The sequence below is a fragment of the Globicephala melas genome, chromosome 5, assembly GCF_963455315.2.
Source record: "Globicephala melas chromosome 5, mGloMel1.2, whole genome shotgun sequence".
NCBI classification, from domain to species: Eukaryota; Metazoa; Chordata; class Mammalia; order Artiodactyla; family Delphinidae; genus Globicephala; species Globicephala melas.
In genome coordinates this window covers 107,321,690-107,340,837 of record NC_083318.1, presented here as the reverse complement: position 1 = coordinate 107,340,837, position 19,148 = coordinate 107,321,690, and the positions used below count along the sequence as shown (strand labels likewise).

At 42.9% G+C, this 19,148-nt stretch overlaps 1 protein-coding gene across 1 annotated transcript in view; it reads right to left on the bottom strand.

Moving 5' to 3' along the window:
- Window positions 1-274: 274 nt before the first annotated feature.
- The window catches only part of RNF175 (ring finger protein 175), a 76,865-nt gene continuing 57,991 nt past the window's right edge, over window positions 275-19,148 (bottom strand). Inside the window, 5 exon segments of the mRNA XM_060298707.1 lie at window positions 275-347; window positions 349-389; window positions 3,999-4,005; window positions 11,815-11,916; window positions 15,155-15,285. Coding sequence (XP_060154690.1) covers window positions 275-347; window positions 349-389; window positions 3,999-4,005; window positions 11,815-11,916; window positions 15,155-15,285 — 354 coding nt within the window.

Genomic DNA, 19,148 nt, shown 5'->3' with positions numbered 1-19,148 from the left:
CCTGCTGATGCAGGGAGCAAGGGTTCGTGCCCCGGTCCGGGAAGATCCCACATGCCGCGGAGCGGCTGGGCCCGTGAGCCATGGCCACTGAGCCTGCGCGTCCGGAGCCTGTTGCTCCACAACGGGAGAGGCCACAGCAGTGAGAGGCCCACGTATCGCAAAAAATAATAATAATAATAAAAAATTAGAAAAGAATGTCAATATTAAATGTACGATTAAGGATTAGAAAATATTTCAACATGCAATACATTGTTTCTGGGGTAGGTGTACCATGCTATTCCAGACCTAGTGAATAATTAATGCCTTGGAAGATTCCTATCACCACGGGTTGCCAGGCCACCAGATAACCAGTCCAGGATTTGTCCATATAAAAAGTGTGTGTGGAGGAGCTTCAAGATGGCGGAAGAGTAAGATGTGGAGATCACCTTCTCCCCACACATACATCAGAAATAGATATACATGTGGAACAACTCTTACAGAACACCTACTGAATGCTGGCAGAAGACCTCAGACCTCCCAAAAGGCAAGAAACTCCCCATGTAGCTGGGTAGGGCAAAAGAAAAAAGAAAAAGCAGAGACAAAAGGATAGGGACGGAACCTGCACCAGTGGGAGGGAGCTGTGAAGGAGGAAAGGTCTCCACAGGAGACCCTTCGCGGCCGGAGACTGCGGGAGGCGGAGGGGGGAGCTTCGCAGCCGTGGAGGAGAGCGCAGCAACAGGGGTGCGGAGGGAAAAGCAGGAAGATTCCCGCACAGAGGATCGGTGCCGACCGGCACTCACCAGCCCGAGAGGCTTGTCTGCTCACCCGCCGGGGCGGGCGGGGCTGCGTGCTGAGGCTCGGGCTTCGGAGGTCAGTGGGGTTGGCGGCGTGAACACAGCCTGAAGGGGCTAGTGCACCATGGCTAGCCGGGAGGGAGTCCGGGAAAAAGTCTGGAGCTGCGGAAGAGGCAAGAGACTTTTTCTTTCCTCTTTGTTTCCTGGTGCGCGAGGAGAGGGGATTAAGAGCTCCGCTTAAGGGAGCTCCAGAGACAGGCGCGAGCCGCGGCTATCAGCGAGGACCCCAGAGATGGGCATGAGACGCTAAGGCTGCTGCTGCCGCCACCAAGAAGTCTCTGTGCGAGTACAGGTCACTCTCCACACCTCCCCTCCCGGAAGCCTGTGCAGCCCGCCACTGCCAGGGTCCCGGGATCCAGGGACAACTTCCCCGGGAGGACGCACGGCGCGCCTCAGGCTGTTGCCACATCATGCTGGGCTCTGCTGCCGCAGGGTTGCCCCGCATCCGTACCCTTCCATCCCCCCGGACTGAGTGAGCCAGAGCCCCTGAAGCAGCTGCTCCCTTAACCCCGTCCTGTCTGAACAAAGAACAGACGCCCTCAGGCGACCTACACACAGAGGGCGGGTCCAAATCCAAAGCTGAACCCCAGGAGCTGTGTGAACAGAGAAAGGGAAATCCCTCCCAGCAGCCTCAGAAGCAGCGGATTAAATCTCCACAATCAACTTGATGTACCTGCATCAGTGGAATACCTGAATAGACAACGAATCATCCCAAATTGAGGAGGTGGACTTTGGGAGCAACGATATACATATATTTTCCCTTTTGCTCTTTTTGTGAGTGTGCATGTGTATGCTTCTGTGTGTGAATTTGTATAGCTTTGCTTTTACCATTTGTCCTAGGGTTCGGTCTGTCCGTCTTTTTTTTTTTTTTTTTTTTTTTTTTTTTAGTATAGTTTTAGCACTTATCATTGGTAGATTTGTTTTTTGGTTTGGTTGCTCTCTTCTTTCTTTTTTATTACTTAAATTTTTTTTAAAATAATTTTTATTTTAATAACTTAAATTTAATTTCCTTTTATCTTCTTTCTTTTTCTCCCTTTTATTCTGAGCCATGTGGATGACAGGCTCTTGGTGCTCCAGCCAGGCATCAGGGCTGTGCCTCTCAGGTGGCAGAGCCAAGTTCAGGACATTCGTCCACAAGAGACCTACCAGCTCCACATAATATCAAACGGAGAAAATCTCCCAGAGATCTCCATCTCAACACCAGCACCCAGCTTCACTTAACGACCAGCACTATGGTGCTGGACACCCTATGCCACACAATTAGCAAGACAGAAACACAACCCCACTCATTAGCAGAGAGGCTGCCTAAAATCATAATAAGGTCACAGACACCCCAAAACACACCACCAGACATGGAACTGCCCACCAGAAAGACAAGATCCAGCCTCAATGAAATTAAAAATTCTCTAGGCCCTCTGACCCCCGTCCCCCACCGCAGCCGGTGGGGCAGGCGAAATTTTGTTGCTTGTTGGCCTTAACACATGCCTCCAAATTACAAAACAAGATTTACTACTAGGTACACATCGGAAGAAGCAGGTGTTAATACCACTGGAACTTTGCCTAGCAAATTATTTACATAATCTGGGCAACAAAAGAATTGCTTCAGAGTTTTAGAGAAATATGTTTTGAGGAGCTTCAAGACGGTGGAAGAGTAAGACGTAGAGATCACCTTCCTCCCCACAAATACATCAGAAATACGTCTACATGTGGAGCAACTCCTACAGAACACCTACAGAACGCTGGCAGAAGACCTCAGACCTCACAGAAGGCAAGAAGCTCCCCATGTACTTGGGTAGGGCAAAAGAAAAAAGAAAAAACAGAGACAAAGAATAGGGACGGGACCTGCACCAGTGGGAGGGAGCTGTGAAGGAGGAAAGGTGTCCACACACTAGGAAGCTCCTTCGTGGGTGGAGACTGCGGGTGGTGGAGGGGAAGCTTCAGAGCCACGGAGGACAGCGCAGCAACGGGGGTGCAGAGGGCAAAGTGGAGAGATTCCCGCACAGAGGATTGGTGCCGACCAGCACTCACCAGCCCGAGAGGCTTGTCTGCTCACCCACTGGGACGGGTGGGGGCTGGGAGCTGAGGCTCGGGCTTCGGAGGTCGGATTACAGGGAGAGAACTGGGTTTGGCTGTGTGAACACAGCCTGAAGGGGGCTAGTCCGCCACAGCTAGCCAGGAGGGAGTCCGGGAAAAACTCTGGAGCTGCAGAAGAGGCAAGAGACTTTTTCTTGCCTCTTTGTTTCCTGGTGCGCGAGGAGAGGGGATTAAGAGCACTGCTTAAAGGAGCTCCAGAGGCGGGCGTGAGCCGTGGCTATCAGCGCGGACCCCAGAGACGGGCATGGGACGCTAAGCTACCAAGAAGCCTGTGTATCTGGTCAGTATCCACACCTCCCGTCCTGGGAGCCTGTGCAGCCCACCACTTCCAGGGTCCCGTGATCCAGGGACAACTTCCCTGGGAGGATGCACGGCGCGCCTCAGGCTGTTGCAACATCATGTTGGGCTCTGCTGCCGCAGGCTAGCCCTGCATTCCGTACCCTCCTCCCCCCCCCCCCAGCCTTAGTGAGCCACAGCCCCTGAATCAGCTGCTCCTTTAACCCCGTCCTGTCTGAGCGAAGAACAGATGTTCTCATACGACCTACACAAAGAGGCGGGTCCAAATCCAAAGCTGAACCCCAGGAGCTGTGCGAACAAAGAAGAGAAAGGGAAATCTCTCTCAGCAGCCTCAGGAGCAGTGGATTAAATCTCCACAATCAATTTGATGTACTCTGCGTCTGTGGAATACCTGAATAGACAACGAATCATCCTAAATTGTGTAGGTGGACTTTGGGAGCAACGATAAATATATTTTTCCCCCTTTATCTCTTTTTGTGAGTGAGTATGTGTATGCTTCTGTGTGTGATTTTGTCTGTATAGCTTTGCTTTTACCATTTGTCCTAGGGTTCTGCCTGTCCGTTTTTTCTTTCTTTTTTTTAATTGCTTAAAATTTTTTTTTCTTAATAATATTTTTTATTTTAATAACTTTATTTTTTTTAATCTTCTTTTTTCTTTTTTTCTCACTTTTATTCTGAGCCATATGGATGACAGGCTCTTGGTGCTCCAGCCAGGCATCAGGGCTGTGCCTCTCAGATGGCAGAGCCAAGTTCAGGACACTGGTCCACAAGAGACCTCCCAGCTCCATGTAATATCAAACAGCAAAAATCTCCCAGAGATCTCCATCTCAATGCCAAGACCCAGCTCCACTCAATGACCAGCAAGCTCCAGTACTGGACACCCTTTGCCAAACTACTAGAAGATAGGAACACAACCCCATCCATTAGCACAGAGGCTGCCTAAAATCATAATAAGGCCACAGACACCACAAAATGCACCACCAGATGTGGATCTGAACACCAGAAAGACAAGATCCAGCCTCATCCACCAGAACACAGGCACTAGTCCCCTCCATCAGGAAGCCTACACAACCCACTGAACCAACCTTAGCCACTGGGGACAGACACCAAAAACAATGGAAAATACGAACCTGCAGCCTGTGAAAAGGAGACCCCAAACACAGTAAGTTCAGCAAAATGAGAAGACAGAGAACGACACAGCAGATGAAGGAGCAAGGCAAAACCCCACCAGACCTAACAAATGAAGAGGAAATAGGCAGTCTACCTGAAAAAGAATTCAGAATAATTATAGTAAAGATGATCCAAAATCTTGGAAATAGAATAGTAAAGATGATCCAAAATCTTGGAAATACAAGAAACATTTAACAACGACCTAGAAGAACCAAAGAGCAAACAAACAGAGATGAACAACACAATAAATGAAATTAAAAATTCTCTAGAAGAGATCAATAGCAAAATAACTGAGGCAGAAGAATGAATAAGTGACCTGGAAGATAAAATAGTGGAAATAACTACTGCAGAGCAGAATAAAGAAAAAAGAATGAAAAGAACTGAGGACAGGCTCAGAGAACTCTGGGACAACATTAAACAAGGGAACATTCGATTTATAGGGGTCCCAGAGGAGAAGAGAAAAACAAAGGGACTGAGAAAACATTTGAAGAGATTATAGTGGAAAACTTCCCTAACATGGGAAAGGAAATAGTTAATCAAGTCCAGGAAGCACAGAGAGTCCCATACAGGATAAATCCAAGGAGAAACACGCCAAGATACATATTAATCAAACTATCAAAAATTAAATACAAAGAAGAAATATTAAAAACAGAAAGGGAAACACAACAATAACACATAAGGGAACCCCCATAAGGTTAACAGCTGATTTTTCAGCAGAAACTCTGCAAGCCAGAAGGGAGTGGCAGAGCATACTTAAAGTGATGAAGGAGAAAAACCTAAAACCAAGATTACTCTAACCATCAGGGATCTCATTCAGATTTGATGGAAATTAAACAATTTACAGACAAGCAAAAGCTAAGAGAATTCAGCACCACCAAACTAGCTTTACAACAAATGCTAAAGGAACTTCTCTAGGCAGGAAACACAAGAGAAGGAAAAGACCTACAATAACAAACCCAAAACAATTAAGAAAATGGGAATAGGAACATACATATCGATAATTACCTTAAATGTAAATGGCTTAAATGCTCCCACCAAAAGACACAGACTGGCTGAATGGATACAAAAACAAGACCCTTATATATGCTGTCTACAAGAGACCCACTACAGACCTAGGGACACATACAGACTGAAAGTGTGGGGATGGAAAAAGATATTCCATGCAAATGGAAAGCAAAAGAAAGCTGGAATAGCAATTCTCATATCAGACAAAATAGACTTTAAACAAAGACTATTAGAAGAGACAAAGAAGGACACTACATAATGATCAAGGGATCGATCCAAGAAGAAGATATAACAATTGTAAATATTTATGCACCCAACATAGGAGCACCTCAATACATAAGGCAAATACTAACAGCCATAAAAGGGGAAATCGACAGTAACACAATCATAGTAGGGGACTTTAACACCCCACTTTCACCAATGGACATATCATCCAAAATGAAAATAAAAAAGGAAACACAAGCTTTAAATGATACATTAAATAAGATGGACTTAATTGATATTTATAGGACATTCCATCCAAAAACAACAGAATACACATTCTTCTCAAGTGCTCATGGAACATTCTCCAGGATAGGTCATATGTTGGGTCACAAGTCAAGCCTTGGTAAATTTAAGAAAATTGAAATTGTATCAAGTATCTTTTCCAACCACAGTGGTATGAGACTAGATATCAATTACAGGAAAAAATCTGTAAGAAATACAAACACATGGAGGCTAAACAACACACTACTCAATAACCAAGAGATCACTGAAGAAATCAAAGAGGAAAGGAAAAAATACCTAGAAACAAATGACAATGAAAACAAAACGACCCAAAAGCTATGGGATGCAGCAAAATCAGTACTAAGAGGGAAGTGTATAGCTATACAAGCCAACCTAAGAAACACGAAACATCTCAAAAAAACAACCTAACCTTGAACCTAAAGCAATTAGAGAAAGAAGAACAAAAAACCCCCAAAGTTAGCAGAAGGAAAGAAATCATAAAGATCAAATCAGAAATAAATGAAAAAGAAATGAAGGAAACGATAGCAAAGATTGATAAAACTAAAAGCTGGTTCTTTGAGAAGATAAACAAAATTGATAAACAATTAGCCACACTTATCAAGAAAAAAAGGGAGATGAGTCAAATCAATAGAATTAGAAATGAAAAAGGAGAAGTAACAACTGACACTGCAGAAATACAAAGGATCACGAGAGATTACTACAAGCAACTCTATGCCAATAAAATGGATAACCTGGAAGAAATAGACAAATTCTTAGAAATGCACAACCTTCTGAGACTGAACCAGGAAGAAATAGAAAATATGAACAGACCAATCACAAGCACTGAAATTGAAATTAAAAATCTTCCAACAAACAAAAGCCCAGACCAGATGGCTTCACAGGCGAATTCTATCAAACGCTTAGAGAAGAGCTAACACCTATCCTTATCAAACTCTTCCAAAATAGAGCAGAGGGAGGAACACTCCCAAACTCATTCTACGAGGCCACTATCACTCTGATACCGAAAGCAGACAAAGATGTCACAAAGAAAGAAAACTACAGGCCAACATCACTGATGAAAATAGATACAAAAATCCTCAACAAAACACTAGCAAACAGAATCCAACAGCACACTAAAAGGATCATACATTATGATCAAGTGGGGTTTATCCCAGGAATGCAAGCATTCTTCAATATCAATGTGCTACACAATATTAACAAATTTCAGGAGAAAAGCCATATGATCATCTCAATTGATGCAGAGAAAGCTTTTGACAAAATTCAAAACCGATTTATGATTAAAAAACCCTCCAGAAAGTAGGCATAGAGGAAACTTTCCTCAACATAATAAAGGCCACATATGACAAACCCACTACCAATATCGTCCTCAATGGTGAAAAACTGAAACCATTTCCACTAGGATCTGGAGCAAGACAAGTTTGCCCACTCTCACCACTATTATTCAACATAGTTTTGGAAGTTTTAGCCACATCAATCAGAGAAGAAAAAGAAATCCAAATTGGAAAAGGAGAAGTAAAGCTGTCACTGTTTGCAGATGACATGATACTATACATAGAGAATCCTAAAGATGCTACCAGAAAACTACTAGCACTAAACAATGAATTTGGTAAAGTAGCAGTTTACAAAATTAATGCACAGAAATCTCTTGCATTCTTATATACTAATGATAAGAAATCTGAAAGAGAATTTAAGGAAACACTCCCATTTACCACTGCAACAAAAGTATAAAATACCTAGGAATAAACCTACCTAAGGAGACAAAAGACCTGTATGCAGAAAACTATAAGACACTGATGAAAGAAATTAAAGATGATACAAATAGATGGAGAGACATACCATGTTCTTGGATTGGAAGAATCAACATTGTGAAAATGACTATACTACCCAAAGCAATCTACAGATTCAATGCAATCCCTATCAAATTCCCACTGGCATTTTTCACAAAACTAGAACAAAAAATTTCACAATTTGTATGGAAACACAAAAGACCCTGAATAGCCAAAGAAATCTTGAGAACGAAAAACGGAGGTGGAGGAATCAGGCTCTTGGACTTCAGACTATACTACAAAGCTACAGTAATCAAGACAGTATGGTACTGGCACAAAAACCAAAATATAGATCAATGGAACAGGATAGAAGGCCCAGAGATAAACCCACGCACATATGATCATCTTATCTTTCATAAAGGAAGCAAGAATATACAATGGAGAAAAGACAGCGTATTCAATAAGCGATGTTGGGAAAACTGGACAGCTACATGTAAAAGAATGAAATTAGAACACTTCCTAACACCATACACAAAAATAAACTCAAAATGGATTAAAGACCGAAATGTTAGGCCAGACACTTTCAAACTCTTAGAGGAAAACATAGGTAGAACACTCTATGACATAAATCATAGCAAGATCCTTTTTGACCCATCTCCTGGAGAAATGAAAACAAAAATAAATAAATGGAACCTAATGCAACTTAAAAGCTTCGGCGCAGCAAAGGAAACCATAAACAAGACAAAAAAAAAAAAAACAAAACAAAAAAAACAAAACCCTCAGAATGGGAGAAAATATTTGCAAATGAAGCAACTGATGAAGGATTAATCTCCAAAATTTACAAGCAGCTCATGCAGCTCAATATCAAAAAAACAAACAACCCAATCCAAAAATGGACAGAAGACCTAAATAGACATTTCTCCAAAGAAGATGTACAGATTGCCAACAAACACATGAAAGAATGCTCAAGATCACTAATTATTCGAGAAATACAAATCAAAACTTCAATGAGGTATCACCGCACACCAGTCAGAATGGCCATCATCAAAAAATCTACAAACAAGAAATGCTGGAGAGGTTGTGGAGAAAAGGGAACCCTCTTGCACTGTTGGTGGGAATGTAAATTGATACAGCCACTATGGAGAACAGTATGGAGGTTCCTTAGAAAACTAAAAATAGAACTACTGCACGACCCAGCAATCCCACTACTGGGCATATACCCTGAGAAAACCATAATTCAAAAAGAGTCATGTACCACAATGTTCATTGCAGCTCTATTTACAATAGCCAAGATATTGAAGCAACCTAAGTGTCCATCAAGAGGTGAATGGATAAAGAAGATGTGGCACATATATACAATGGAATGTTACTCCTCCATAAAAGGAAAGGAAATTGAGTTATTTGTAGTGAGGTGGATGGACCTAGAGTCTGTCATACAGAGTGAAGTAAGTTAGAAAGAGGAAAACAAGTACTGTATGCTAACATATATATATGGAATCTAAAAAACAAACCAAAAAATGGTCATGAAGAACGTAGGGGCAATATGGGAATAAAGATGCAGACCTACTAGAGAATGGACTTGAGGATATGGGGAGGGGGAAGGGTAAGCTGGGACAAAGTGAGAGAGTGGCATGCACATATATACCCTACCAAACGTAAAATAGATAGCTGGTGGGAAGCAGCCGCATAGCACAGGGAGATCAGCTCGGTGCTTTGTAACCACCTAGAGGGGTGGGATAGGGAGGGTGGGAGGGAGGGAGACGCAAGAGGGAAGAGATATAGGGATATATGTATATGTATAACTGATTCACTTTGTTATAAAGCAGAAAGTAACACACCATTGTAAAGCAGTTATACTCCAATAAAGATGTTAAAAAAAAAAAAAAAAGTGTGTGCGCTCCGAGATGAATCTCAGTTAAGTAGGTTGCTCTACCTACAGCCATGTAGCAGAAATAGTGATTGTTATTTACACTACACCCAATTTCCAAAAATAAATCGAATCCATCCACGTTAAATTCCCCAAATATCATAATCCCAAACAAGAATAAAAGGCAAGGGTCACTTACTAAAAAAAAGAGGAAAGGGGGGAATGGTTACAGTGGAAAACGAAGAATAATGGGAACTACCGTAGTGAGCAAAAACAGCTCTGGGCTCTCCTGCCTTCAGCTCATCAGAGAGAACTCATTGCATATCTCAAAGAAAAACATTAGTTCATAGATAATACGTATGTTATCCTGGTATCTTTGATAAATTGTACTAAGGGAACTTAATTAATACCTTCTATCTCTGTTAGCAATGTTCCACACAGAAAGGCAGATTTGTCACATGTAGCTTTTATCTTACACTGAGTCTCAATAAAGAGTACATGTATTTCTTTAGCCGCCTTAGAAGAATGACGATTGTTGTTAGGATGTTACATTCAGAAATAAAGTTCTGTATCTCATAGGGAAAAATAAAAGAGTACATGTAGTATTCAAAAGTTTCTTCTCTCAAGACCATTTCTTTCTCTCAGAGAAACCAATTGTCCTTTGTTATTTAAATGATTGTTAAGGTGACATTTATGATCATATCGCCAATTTTATAACAAAGATTTATGGACTGCAGTTTCATAAGTAAGTTATTAACCAAAAGCTGTTCTGGACTCGTGTTAGCATGAGTGGAGGAGAGGAAGGCACATGACAGGCCTTCAGCCTTGCCTGTGCGTGCCTCGCACGGACTCTGCGAGGAAGGCCAGGTCTGGGAAGGGAGCTGGTGGCCGCAGGGGGTGCTCTCTGTTGTTTGCGTGTGGCTCCGAGATCCAGGGGCCCACGCACGCTGCCTCCTCCACTGCCCTGCTTGCAAGTCCTTCCTTGGTTTGCAGTCCCCAGAGATGGGGGCGTTGCTGCCAGCGCTGCCGGTTCAAACTAAACACTTAGGGTTTGAAGAGTCAGCGGGGCAGGGAGCAGGGTGGGGGTCTCCTTTAGCACTGTGAATGCAGGTGACTGGAACTCAGAAGGAAGAGTAAGGCTGTCACTTAGGAGAAGAGCGAGTACTTGGCAGGCGGAAACCATCCCTTCAGTGCTCTTCTGCTTAAGGGGGGATATGTTTTAGTTCCATTTACGCCCCTGGAAGATATACACTATGGTCTTGGGCCAGTGAGGGGTTGAGGGCTAAGTCTTTGTAGTCAGCTCTGGGTGGGGACATTCCCTTCCTGTGACCTTAAGGAGATTTGGGTTTATTCAGTTGGGGATCCCTGCTGTCTATAAAAATCCTTTTGCTGCCATTTGTCGAGCAAATCTGTAGTAGCTCTTCACTCCTTTCAATATTATTATTACTTAGGTTAGCCTAAGAAAAGATGAGCTGTAGCAAGGAATTAAAAAAGCCAAAATTCAGGGGGAAAAACCCCTACTCATGTCTGGAAATAAAACAATTTGGTACACCTTCAAAATACTTTTCTATTCTAGCTCACATTTGGGGCCTTTACAATTTCATTTCTTTTTTTTTTTTTTTTTTTTTGCGGTACGCGTGCCTCTCACTGTTGCGGCCTCTCCCGTTGCGGAGCACAGGCTCCGGACGCGCAGGCTCAGCGGTCATGGCTCACGGGCACAGCTGCTCCGCGGCACGTGGGATCCTCCCGGACCGGGGCACGAACCCGTGTCCCCTGCATCGGCAGGCAGACTCTCAACCACTGCGCCACCAGGGAAGCCCTCGATTCTAATCTATTTGTCTCCCCACCCACTCGTCCCATCCACCTGTTACCTATCATCTCTCTATCTCTTTGCCTATCTATCTATATCTATATCTATCTATCTATCTGTCTGCCTGTCTGTCTATCTATCTACCTACCTACCTACCTACCTATCTTATCCTTCCATATATTCACCTATCTTTTGCAATGTCCCATCACATTTCCACTAAAGCCCTAACAGTGGAATATGTGGAATATAAAGAGTACAATGTATCTTTTTTGGCATTTAACTTCCTAACTAGAATGGTAATGTAGGCACAGGGGAGAAAAGAAACCAGAAAATTGTTGTGAAATAGGTGATTAGGGAGAACAGAACGTTTCCTGCTGTACCTATAATGAAGATAAGGAAAGTTTAAAGAATACATCACCAGAAAAAAATTTGAGATAATATTTCATAACTTTATAAAAAAGGATACAGGTTATTGATCATCCTCTTCAAATCGACCTTCTCTTTGCTATAAGGGCACGTCTGCTTTTTACCAACAATACACCAACCTCGGATGCAGAATTCATGAAAGCTTAGGGATCTTTTTAGGGAAGCTTCTGGATATTAAAGGGCAAGGTCTGCTTCATGATGATGTAATAGAAGTGACCCCACCTGTAGGGTGGAGTGGTGGAGGTGGGAATTGCTCTCGGTTATGACTCAGTTGTGTCCATCACTTTCTTAGGGAGATTCTGCAGGACAAGGGAACCACCAAGTCCCAGAGGAGCCTGGAGTCAGAGCTGCAATAGCTTATGACCCTGAGGAATTTACTGATCTTCTTGGCCTTATGTGTTCTTACCTCACTCGATTCTTGTGATTAAGTTACATAAAGAATGTGGACATGCTTTTTTACAGAAATGTCTTATGTAAACATATCATTGTATTTCTCTGTCTCGCTTATCATGCATTTTTCTGTGTTTACCGTAGCATCTCTCCATTCAGCTTTTTGTGCACCTACTCACTACCTACTATGTATGTAACCAGACTTGTCTTAGGCGCTAGACAAATTTAAATTATTTGTGGTCAAGAATATGTACAAATATTTCTGTTAGCTTCATAAGTTTTTTCTCAACTTTTTATTACTGATAAGGGGCCAGTTATTTTTAATAGAATATAAACCTATAATGAACATCTAAAACTCTAGGCATTTACAGATTCAGTTGTATACAACCCCTTGTCCAGAAAGTTTGACCCTTTGGCCCCAAAGTTGCCAGTGAACTGTATGTTTTTCTGCAGCACCAGGGACGGAGTCTTAACAGAGCACAAGTCACTCTGTGTCATGACTTTCTGTGTATTTACATGTCTCTCCTGGGCAATATGTTACCTGTGGGACCATGACTCATTCATCTCTGTGCTCAGCACATTAAGCAGTGCCTAAGTGCCTATTTATTGAAAAGTATTTGAATGAATCATTCAAAACCGATTACTTTTGCAAATGTATTTCCCCCAGGTTCCACAGCTTATAGATTTGGGTAAATGATTAACTACAATGAGATCCATCATGTTGATTTATTTCTACAGTTGTTGATCCCAGTGTGGCCTTCTGGATCAAGATCACACGATGTTCTGTCTGGCCTGCTACACACCTGTGTGAACAAAAATGATGTTCCCTCTCTAACAGATGGAGGATATGAAGGCGGAGGCAAGTCAAGGCCATGTAGATGATTCCTCAATATTAGATCTGTGTGCAACTAAGGGTTCCCACTCTTTTACGTTCTTGGCGTTGGGGTCACTTTTGCAACATGCTTGGGTTAACATACAGTGTATTATAACAAAGATTCTGAGTCAAAACCCATACAGCTCTTCATTCAAAAGGGCTGGAGTACAGCCCCATCTTCCACATAGATATGGAGTTCAGGGGTCATCGAACGATCATCGAAATGTCCATCTCCTCTTTAATATTCTCTCATCTTCAAAATCTCATCTGCAAAGCTTCCACACTGGCAGAATTGCCGCAGAGCAAGACTCAGATTCCCGCCCCCTTGTTAATATGATTCCGGTTTGCCCACTCCTTGTTAATATGACTCATGCTAAAATGGGCCTTTAATAATACTCCCTGCAAAGCAAATTTAAAGGTGACTACATTTTCGATTACATATGCACACGTGTACAACAATCCCTAAGGGCTTTTAAAGGTGAAGAGAGAGAAAATACTTCCACTTGCAAATGGCAGAAGGGGCTCTGTTCCAACATTTGAAAAGTAATTCATATTTAAAACTAGGACCAGACTTGGAAAATTTCTACTAAGAATGATAGTTTTTTGGGAAAGGTATCACACTGAGAAACCACATAGACTTCCACATGGGGTATCTTTGTGTTTCTCACCTTAAAATGTTAAAACTTAAATGTTGGAATAATACATTTCAGATGCATTTGGTCCAGTTTAGTTTTGCGGTACGCGGGCCTCTCACTGTTGTGGCCTCTTCCATTGCGGAGCACAGGCTCCGGACGCGCAGGCTCAGGGGCCATGGCTCATGGGCCCAGCCGCTCCGAGGCATGTGGGATCCTCCCGGACCTGGGCACGAGCCCGTGTTCCCTGCATCGGCAGGTGGACTCTCAACCACTGCGCCACGAGGGAAGCCCTGGTCCAGTTTTTGACTCTCAGGATTGAATAAATGGAATCTGTCCAGGTTAAACAGAATCAAATCATGAGTGCTGCACATCTAGGGCATTACTGATTGAGTTAGGTGGGCTTCAGAGGCAAAAGACAGATGGTTTAACCACCTCATAATGCCAGAGCTTTGAACCGACTGAGTGCATAGCAATATTATAAAATTGATATTGTACTATAAAATAAAGATAAATGATGCCTTCTCTTCCCTCTCTTAAGAAAAGAATTAAAATACTGATTGTTGGCCAACGCAAACACAACTCTGGTATCCAGAGTTACTTGCTCAGGCAGGGCAGGCTGCTGGGTTCTTGACCTCAGTATCTTTCAGCACAGTGGAGATCTTCCTCACGGTTACTGGAGTCCCAGAGGATGCTGGTTTCCAGGCCCAGGCTGGTCTGGTCCCTAATACCTAAAGATTCCTCAGCCAGTAGATAGCAATTTGGGGTACAGCCCATAGGCAGAGGAACCAAATAGTCCAAGAATTGGGTGCTCACGTTTTGGTCCCTCCTTGTGTAACTTAAAGTGTCCTGCTGCCTGTGACCTTATCCTCTTTTCAAGACCAAAGCTGATACTTGGCTTCCCCCATCACCACTGTTGACACAAGCAGGTTCCTAAGGATTATTTCCAGGCAAAGAATACCGCTTTGTCGTTCTTGTTCCTGTGAAACTCAGACACGGGCTCCACCTGGAGAGTCCTGAGTTCCTCCCTGCACCTGAAACTTCACTCTGTTTTTCACTCCCCAACCCTTTCTCTCTCTTGTCCTTCTTGGCTACCTGTTTGCTTATAGCTTCACCAGCTTTCCCAGCCAGCCTCTGCACAGATGCTGCAGCCCTCCTGTCTGTGTGGCATGAAGATTCCTTTTTGAAAAAGAAATTACTGGAGGAGGAGGTTCACCTCCTGCTAATTAAGAGCAGTTCATTATTCAGCAGGGATTGCCAGAAAGTCTCAAAAAGAAGATGGATGGGAGGATAAAGGCTTGGGGTTTGGGGATGAGCGTTAAGCAAGGCAGAGGGTGGGGTTAAGGGGAGAAAAGGAAGGAGGAGGGAAGTGATGAGACAGTCTTCCCTGACTGGCTATCTCCCATGCCTGACACAGATTATCTGAAAACTGCCTCCTGGCACTGGCTTGATAAAGACCAAAGGGTCTCCCATGGAAAGGATACACACGCTTGCACGAAAGCTGGTAGGTGTTTTCAGTGAGTCCTTCTTCATTGAGCACCACGGTGATCTGCCCACAGGCGGCACCGATGTCGTCTGACGAGCTCCTGGTGGGCATCCCACTGACTCTATAGAACTGTTGGGGGAAAGGCACAGAGCAACACCATTCTCGGAACACAGGGAAGCCACTGCCAGGCTTGGGAACATAGTCTTTACTGTTTCTCTGGTGGTTTAGAACTTGAAACACTTTTTCCCATAGGGACAATGCTACTGTGGGGTAAAGGTTTCTAGGCAAAACCCCACGGCACCCCAAATGGACCCAAAGCACATCGCTAATTGTAACTACCTAACCTCCCCACCAAGGAATCCTTTGAGAGGAAGAGTTTTTATCCAGAGCTGTAAGTGCAGACTCACACGGGAAGCTTTTTAAGTTCACCCAGAGGCTGACCCTTCCCTTTATTTTCCTGGAGACTCTGATTCATAGATCTGGAGTAAACCCAGGCATCTATGTATCTTTTAATTAATTTTAATATAATTAAAATTTTAATATAATCCCAAGTGATTATACAGAGCACACAGACTAATCCCATTAGAAGGCAATGCATCTGGAACCCTAATTTAAGACACTGCGTCTCCCCAGGGCTGCGGATGAGGAGTGATTCTCAACATCAGCAGCACATTAGAATGTCTCAGAAGCTCCTTTAAAAATAAAATATGTATTTTATAATAGCTTTAAACTTAAAGATACAAAGATAGTACAGAGTTCCCATACCAAGTTTCCCCTATCAGTGACATCTTACATCAGTATGGTACATTTGTCACAATTAATGAGCCAACATTGATACCTTATTATGAAATAAAGTGTATAGTTTATTCAGATTACTTGGTTTTCCCTTAATGTCCTTATTTTGTTTCAAAACCCCACCTAGGATACCATTAATTATCGTGTCTCCTTGGGCTCCTCTCGGCTTTGGCAGTTTCTCAGACTTTGGTTTCCTTCTGACTTTGAGAGTTTTGGAGGCAGGTATTTTGTAGAATGTCCTTCACTTGGAATTTAGCTGATGTTTCTTCTCTTGGTTCCGCTGGGGTTATGGTTTTAGGGAGGAAGATAACAGAGGTGAAGTGCCATTCCTACCACACCGTAGCAAGGGTACATGCCGTCAACATGACGTCCCTGTTGATGTTGACCTAGATCACCTAGCTTGAGGTAGTGGTTGTCAAATTTCTCCACTATAATGCTACTCGTTCTTTTACTTCTTTTTATACTGTAGTCTATGGAAGGAAGTCGTCATCACCACGAGCAGCCCACACTTAAGGAAAGGGAAGTTATAAATTATGCTCCACCTCTGTATTAGTCAGCATTCTCCAGAGAAATGGAACTGATAGGATATGCATGAGTGTGTGTGTGTGTGGAGAGAGAGATAGGGAGGGAGGGAGGGAGAGGGAGAGAGAGACTCATTTTAAAGACTCGGGGCTGGGAAGTCTGAAACCTGGAGGGCAGGCTAGCAGGCTGTAAACTCTGCAAAGAGTTATTTCAGACTTAAGGCAGTATTCCTTCTTCTCAGGGAAACTTCAGTTTTTGCCCTTAAGGCCTTCGACTGATTAGCTAAGACCCATCCATATTTTCAAGGGTATTTTCTTTCCCTTAAAGTTAATCATATCTACAAAATACATTCAAAGCAACACGTAGACTGGTGTTTGATCAAACAACTGGACGCCAGAGCCTAGTCAAGTTGACACATAACATTTAACCACACAACTTCTTAAGGGTGGAGTATCTACATAAATTATGTGGAATTCTTCTGCATAGGAGATTTGTCTATTCTCCTCTATTTATTTATTTATTTAATTTATCTATCTATCCAATCATTTATTTATGTCACTATGGACTCATGGATATTTATTCTATACTTTGAGTTATAACCCAATACTATTACTACTACTACTACCTACCATTGTGTTGCTCAAATTGTTTCAGCTTTGGCCATTGGGCTCTCTTTCAGTTGGCTTCTGTGTCTCTTTGACATATCCCTATCATTGTGGGTTTTTTCTTGTGTGGGGTTTTTTTTGAGCACTTCCTTACTTTCTGACACTACAAGATACTCCAGGCTCATATTGTGTATTCCCTGCCAAGATCAGAGTCAGTCATTTTTCCAAGAAGCACTGCTTCCTCTTATTATAGAATGGTATTAGAAACCAAGATCTGGGTACTCAGTGTGCTCAATGCTACTGAGGTGTCATTTCTTCTAGGGCTTCGTAGCTGACAGAGCAAGGAAATATGTCTGTATATACTAATCCATGTGTATACACATATCTATAAATATTTCTATATGTATCATCTACATTAAGATACATTAAGCTAAACATGAGTTCAGATTGATGTCTTTGACTCATCCATGACTACATAGATAATTCTAGCCTTTTCTCCTTGCTTGTATGTAAGCTTCTGAGAGTAAGAAATGTAGCTCCCACAATCGGTCTTCCATTTACTTGGTAGTCCAATTCCAGACCTGTATAGTGGTATCAAAATAGTTAACCCATAGCCCTGAGGGAAACTACTTTATGAACTAGCATACAGTGCTTATGTATATTTCCTTTTGCTTTTAATCTTAGATCTCCACTCATTTCAAAGTGACTTAGGTCAGCACTTTCCCCCCACCCCCTTCAGTGAGGTTATTTCATACATTTGTAATACAGTTGAACTCTTTTGTCACAGTCTACATTCTATCCTGGCATTCCCTGACATCCTAAATGATTTCTTAAGATTTGCATACATTAAGGTTTACCCTTTCCACTATAAAATACTGTTGATTTTGACAAATGCATAGTGTCATGTATTCACCATTAGAGTATCACACAGAATAACTTCACCACCCTAACAAATAACCTGTGCTTCACACATTCAACCCTGCTCCCTCCCTAACCCCCTGGCAACCACAGATCTCTTTAGCGTCTCCATAGCTGTACCTTTTTCAAATTGTCATAGAAGTGGAGTCGTGTAGTATGTAGCCTTTTCAGGCTGGCTTCTTTCACTTAGCAATATATATATACAATTCATCCAAGTTTGGCATGGCTTAATAGCTCATTCCTTTTCCTAGGGAGCTTTTAAAACAAAGCAGATGCACTGGCTCCACTCCCAGAGTCTGACAATTAGTGTGGGGCTTGGGCGCTGGGGTGAGAATGGAGAGTGCTCATCCTTTGCTTCCTCTTTACCTCTGTCACAAGTGTGCATGCACGCACACACACACACACACACACACCATCAGTTTAAGTCACAGATGGCTGTGCCAATGGCTCGAGGCAGGGGTTTTTATGTCTCTGGTGGTTGGAAAGAGGATGACAGGAGATGACAAGATGTTGAAGACTGGTGGGGTTGGGTCAGGTGAGAAATCTCCAGGATGTTGGTGCTTAAAGACTTGGTTGTCTTGCCAGGTTAAGTCTCTTCTTCCTGGTTCACTGGCGAACAGAGGACATACAACTCTTCTCTTCCTCTCCTGTCCCTAAACAAGCACAAGAGGCTTTGGGAATTTTTTAGAGGGGGGATGGCTCTGGTTTTTGTTGGAGGTAGTAGGAGCAAAAATGCTCCCTCCTGTGTTCACCTTAAACCTTATAAGAAAGGCAGTTGTCTCAAAGATTACACATGGCAGGGCAATTCCAGAATTTCACTATAGAAGTTGGATTCCAGGCTCTAAGAAAAGAGTAAGATGGAGCCTACAGAGACGGGGGGTGAAGTCAAGGTCTTGTTTACTCAGTCCTGTCCCATAAAGAGAGGGAGAAGAGCAGTCCAGAAGTTCACTCTTCTCTTGCCACTCACACTGATTTTTCCATTTTACATCTGGCTGTGTACCAAAAGACTGGTAGAGGGCAGAGATGTGGAATTTCTGAAACCACTGGGTCTTCCCTGGAGCCCTTGGTATGCAAGTTTTTGAGAGATGTGCATGTGTTAGACACAGATGGATACTCCTAATATCTGAATCTGGAATCCATCTAACCAGAAAG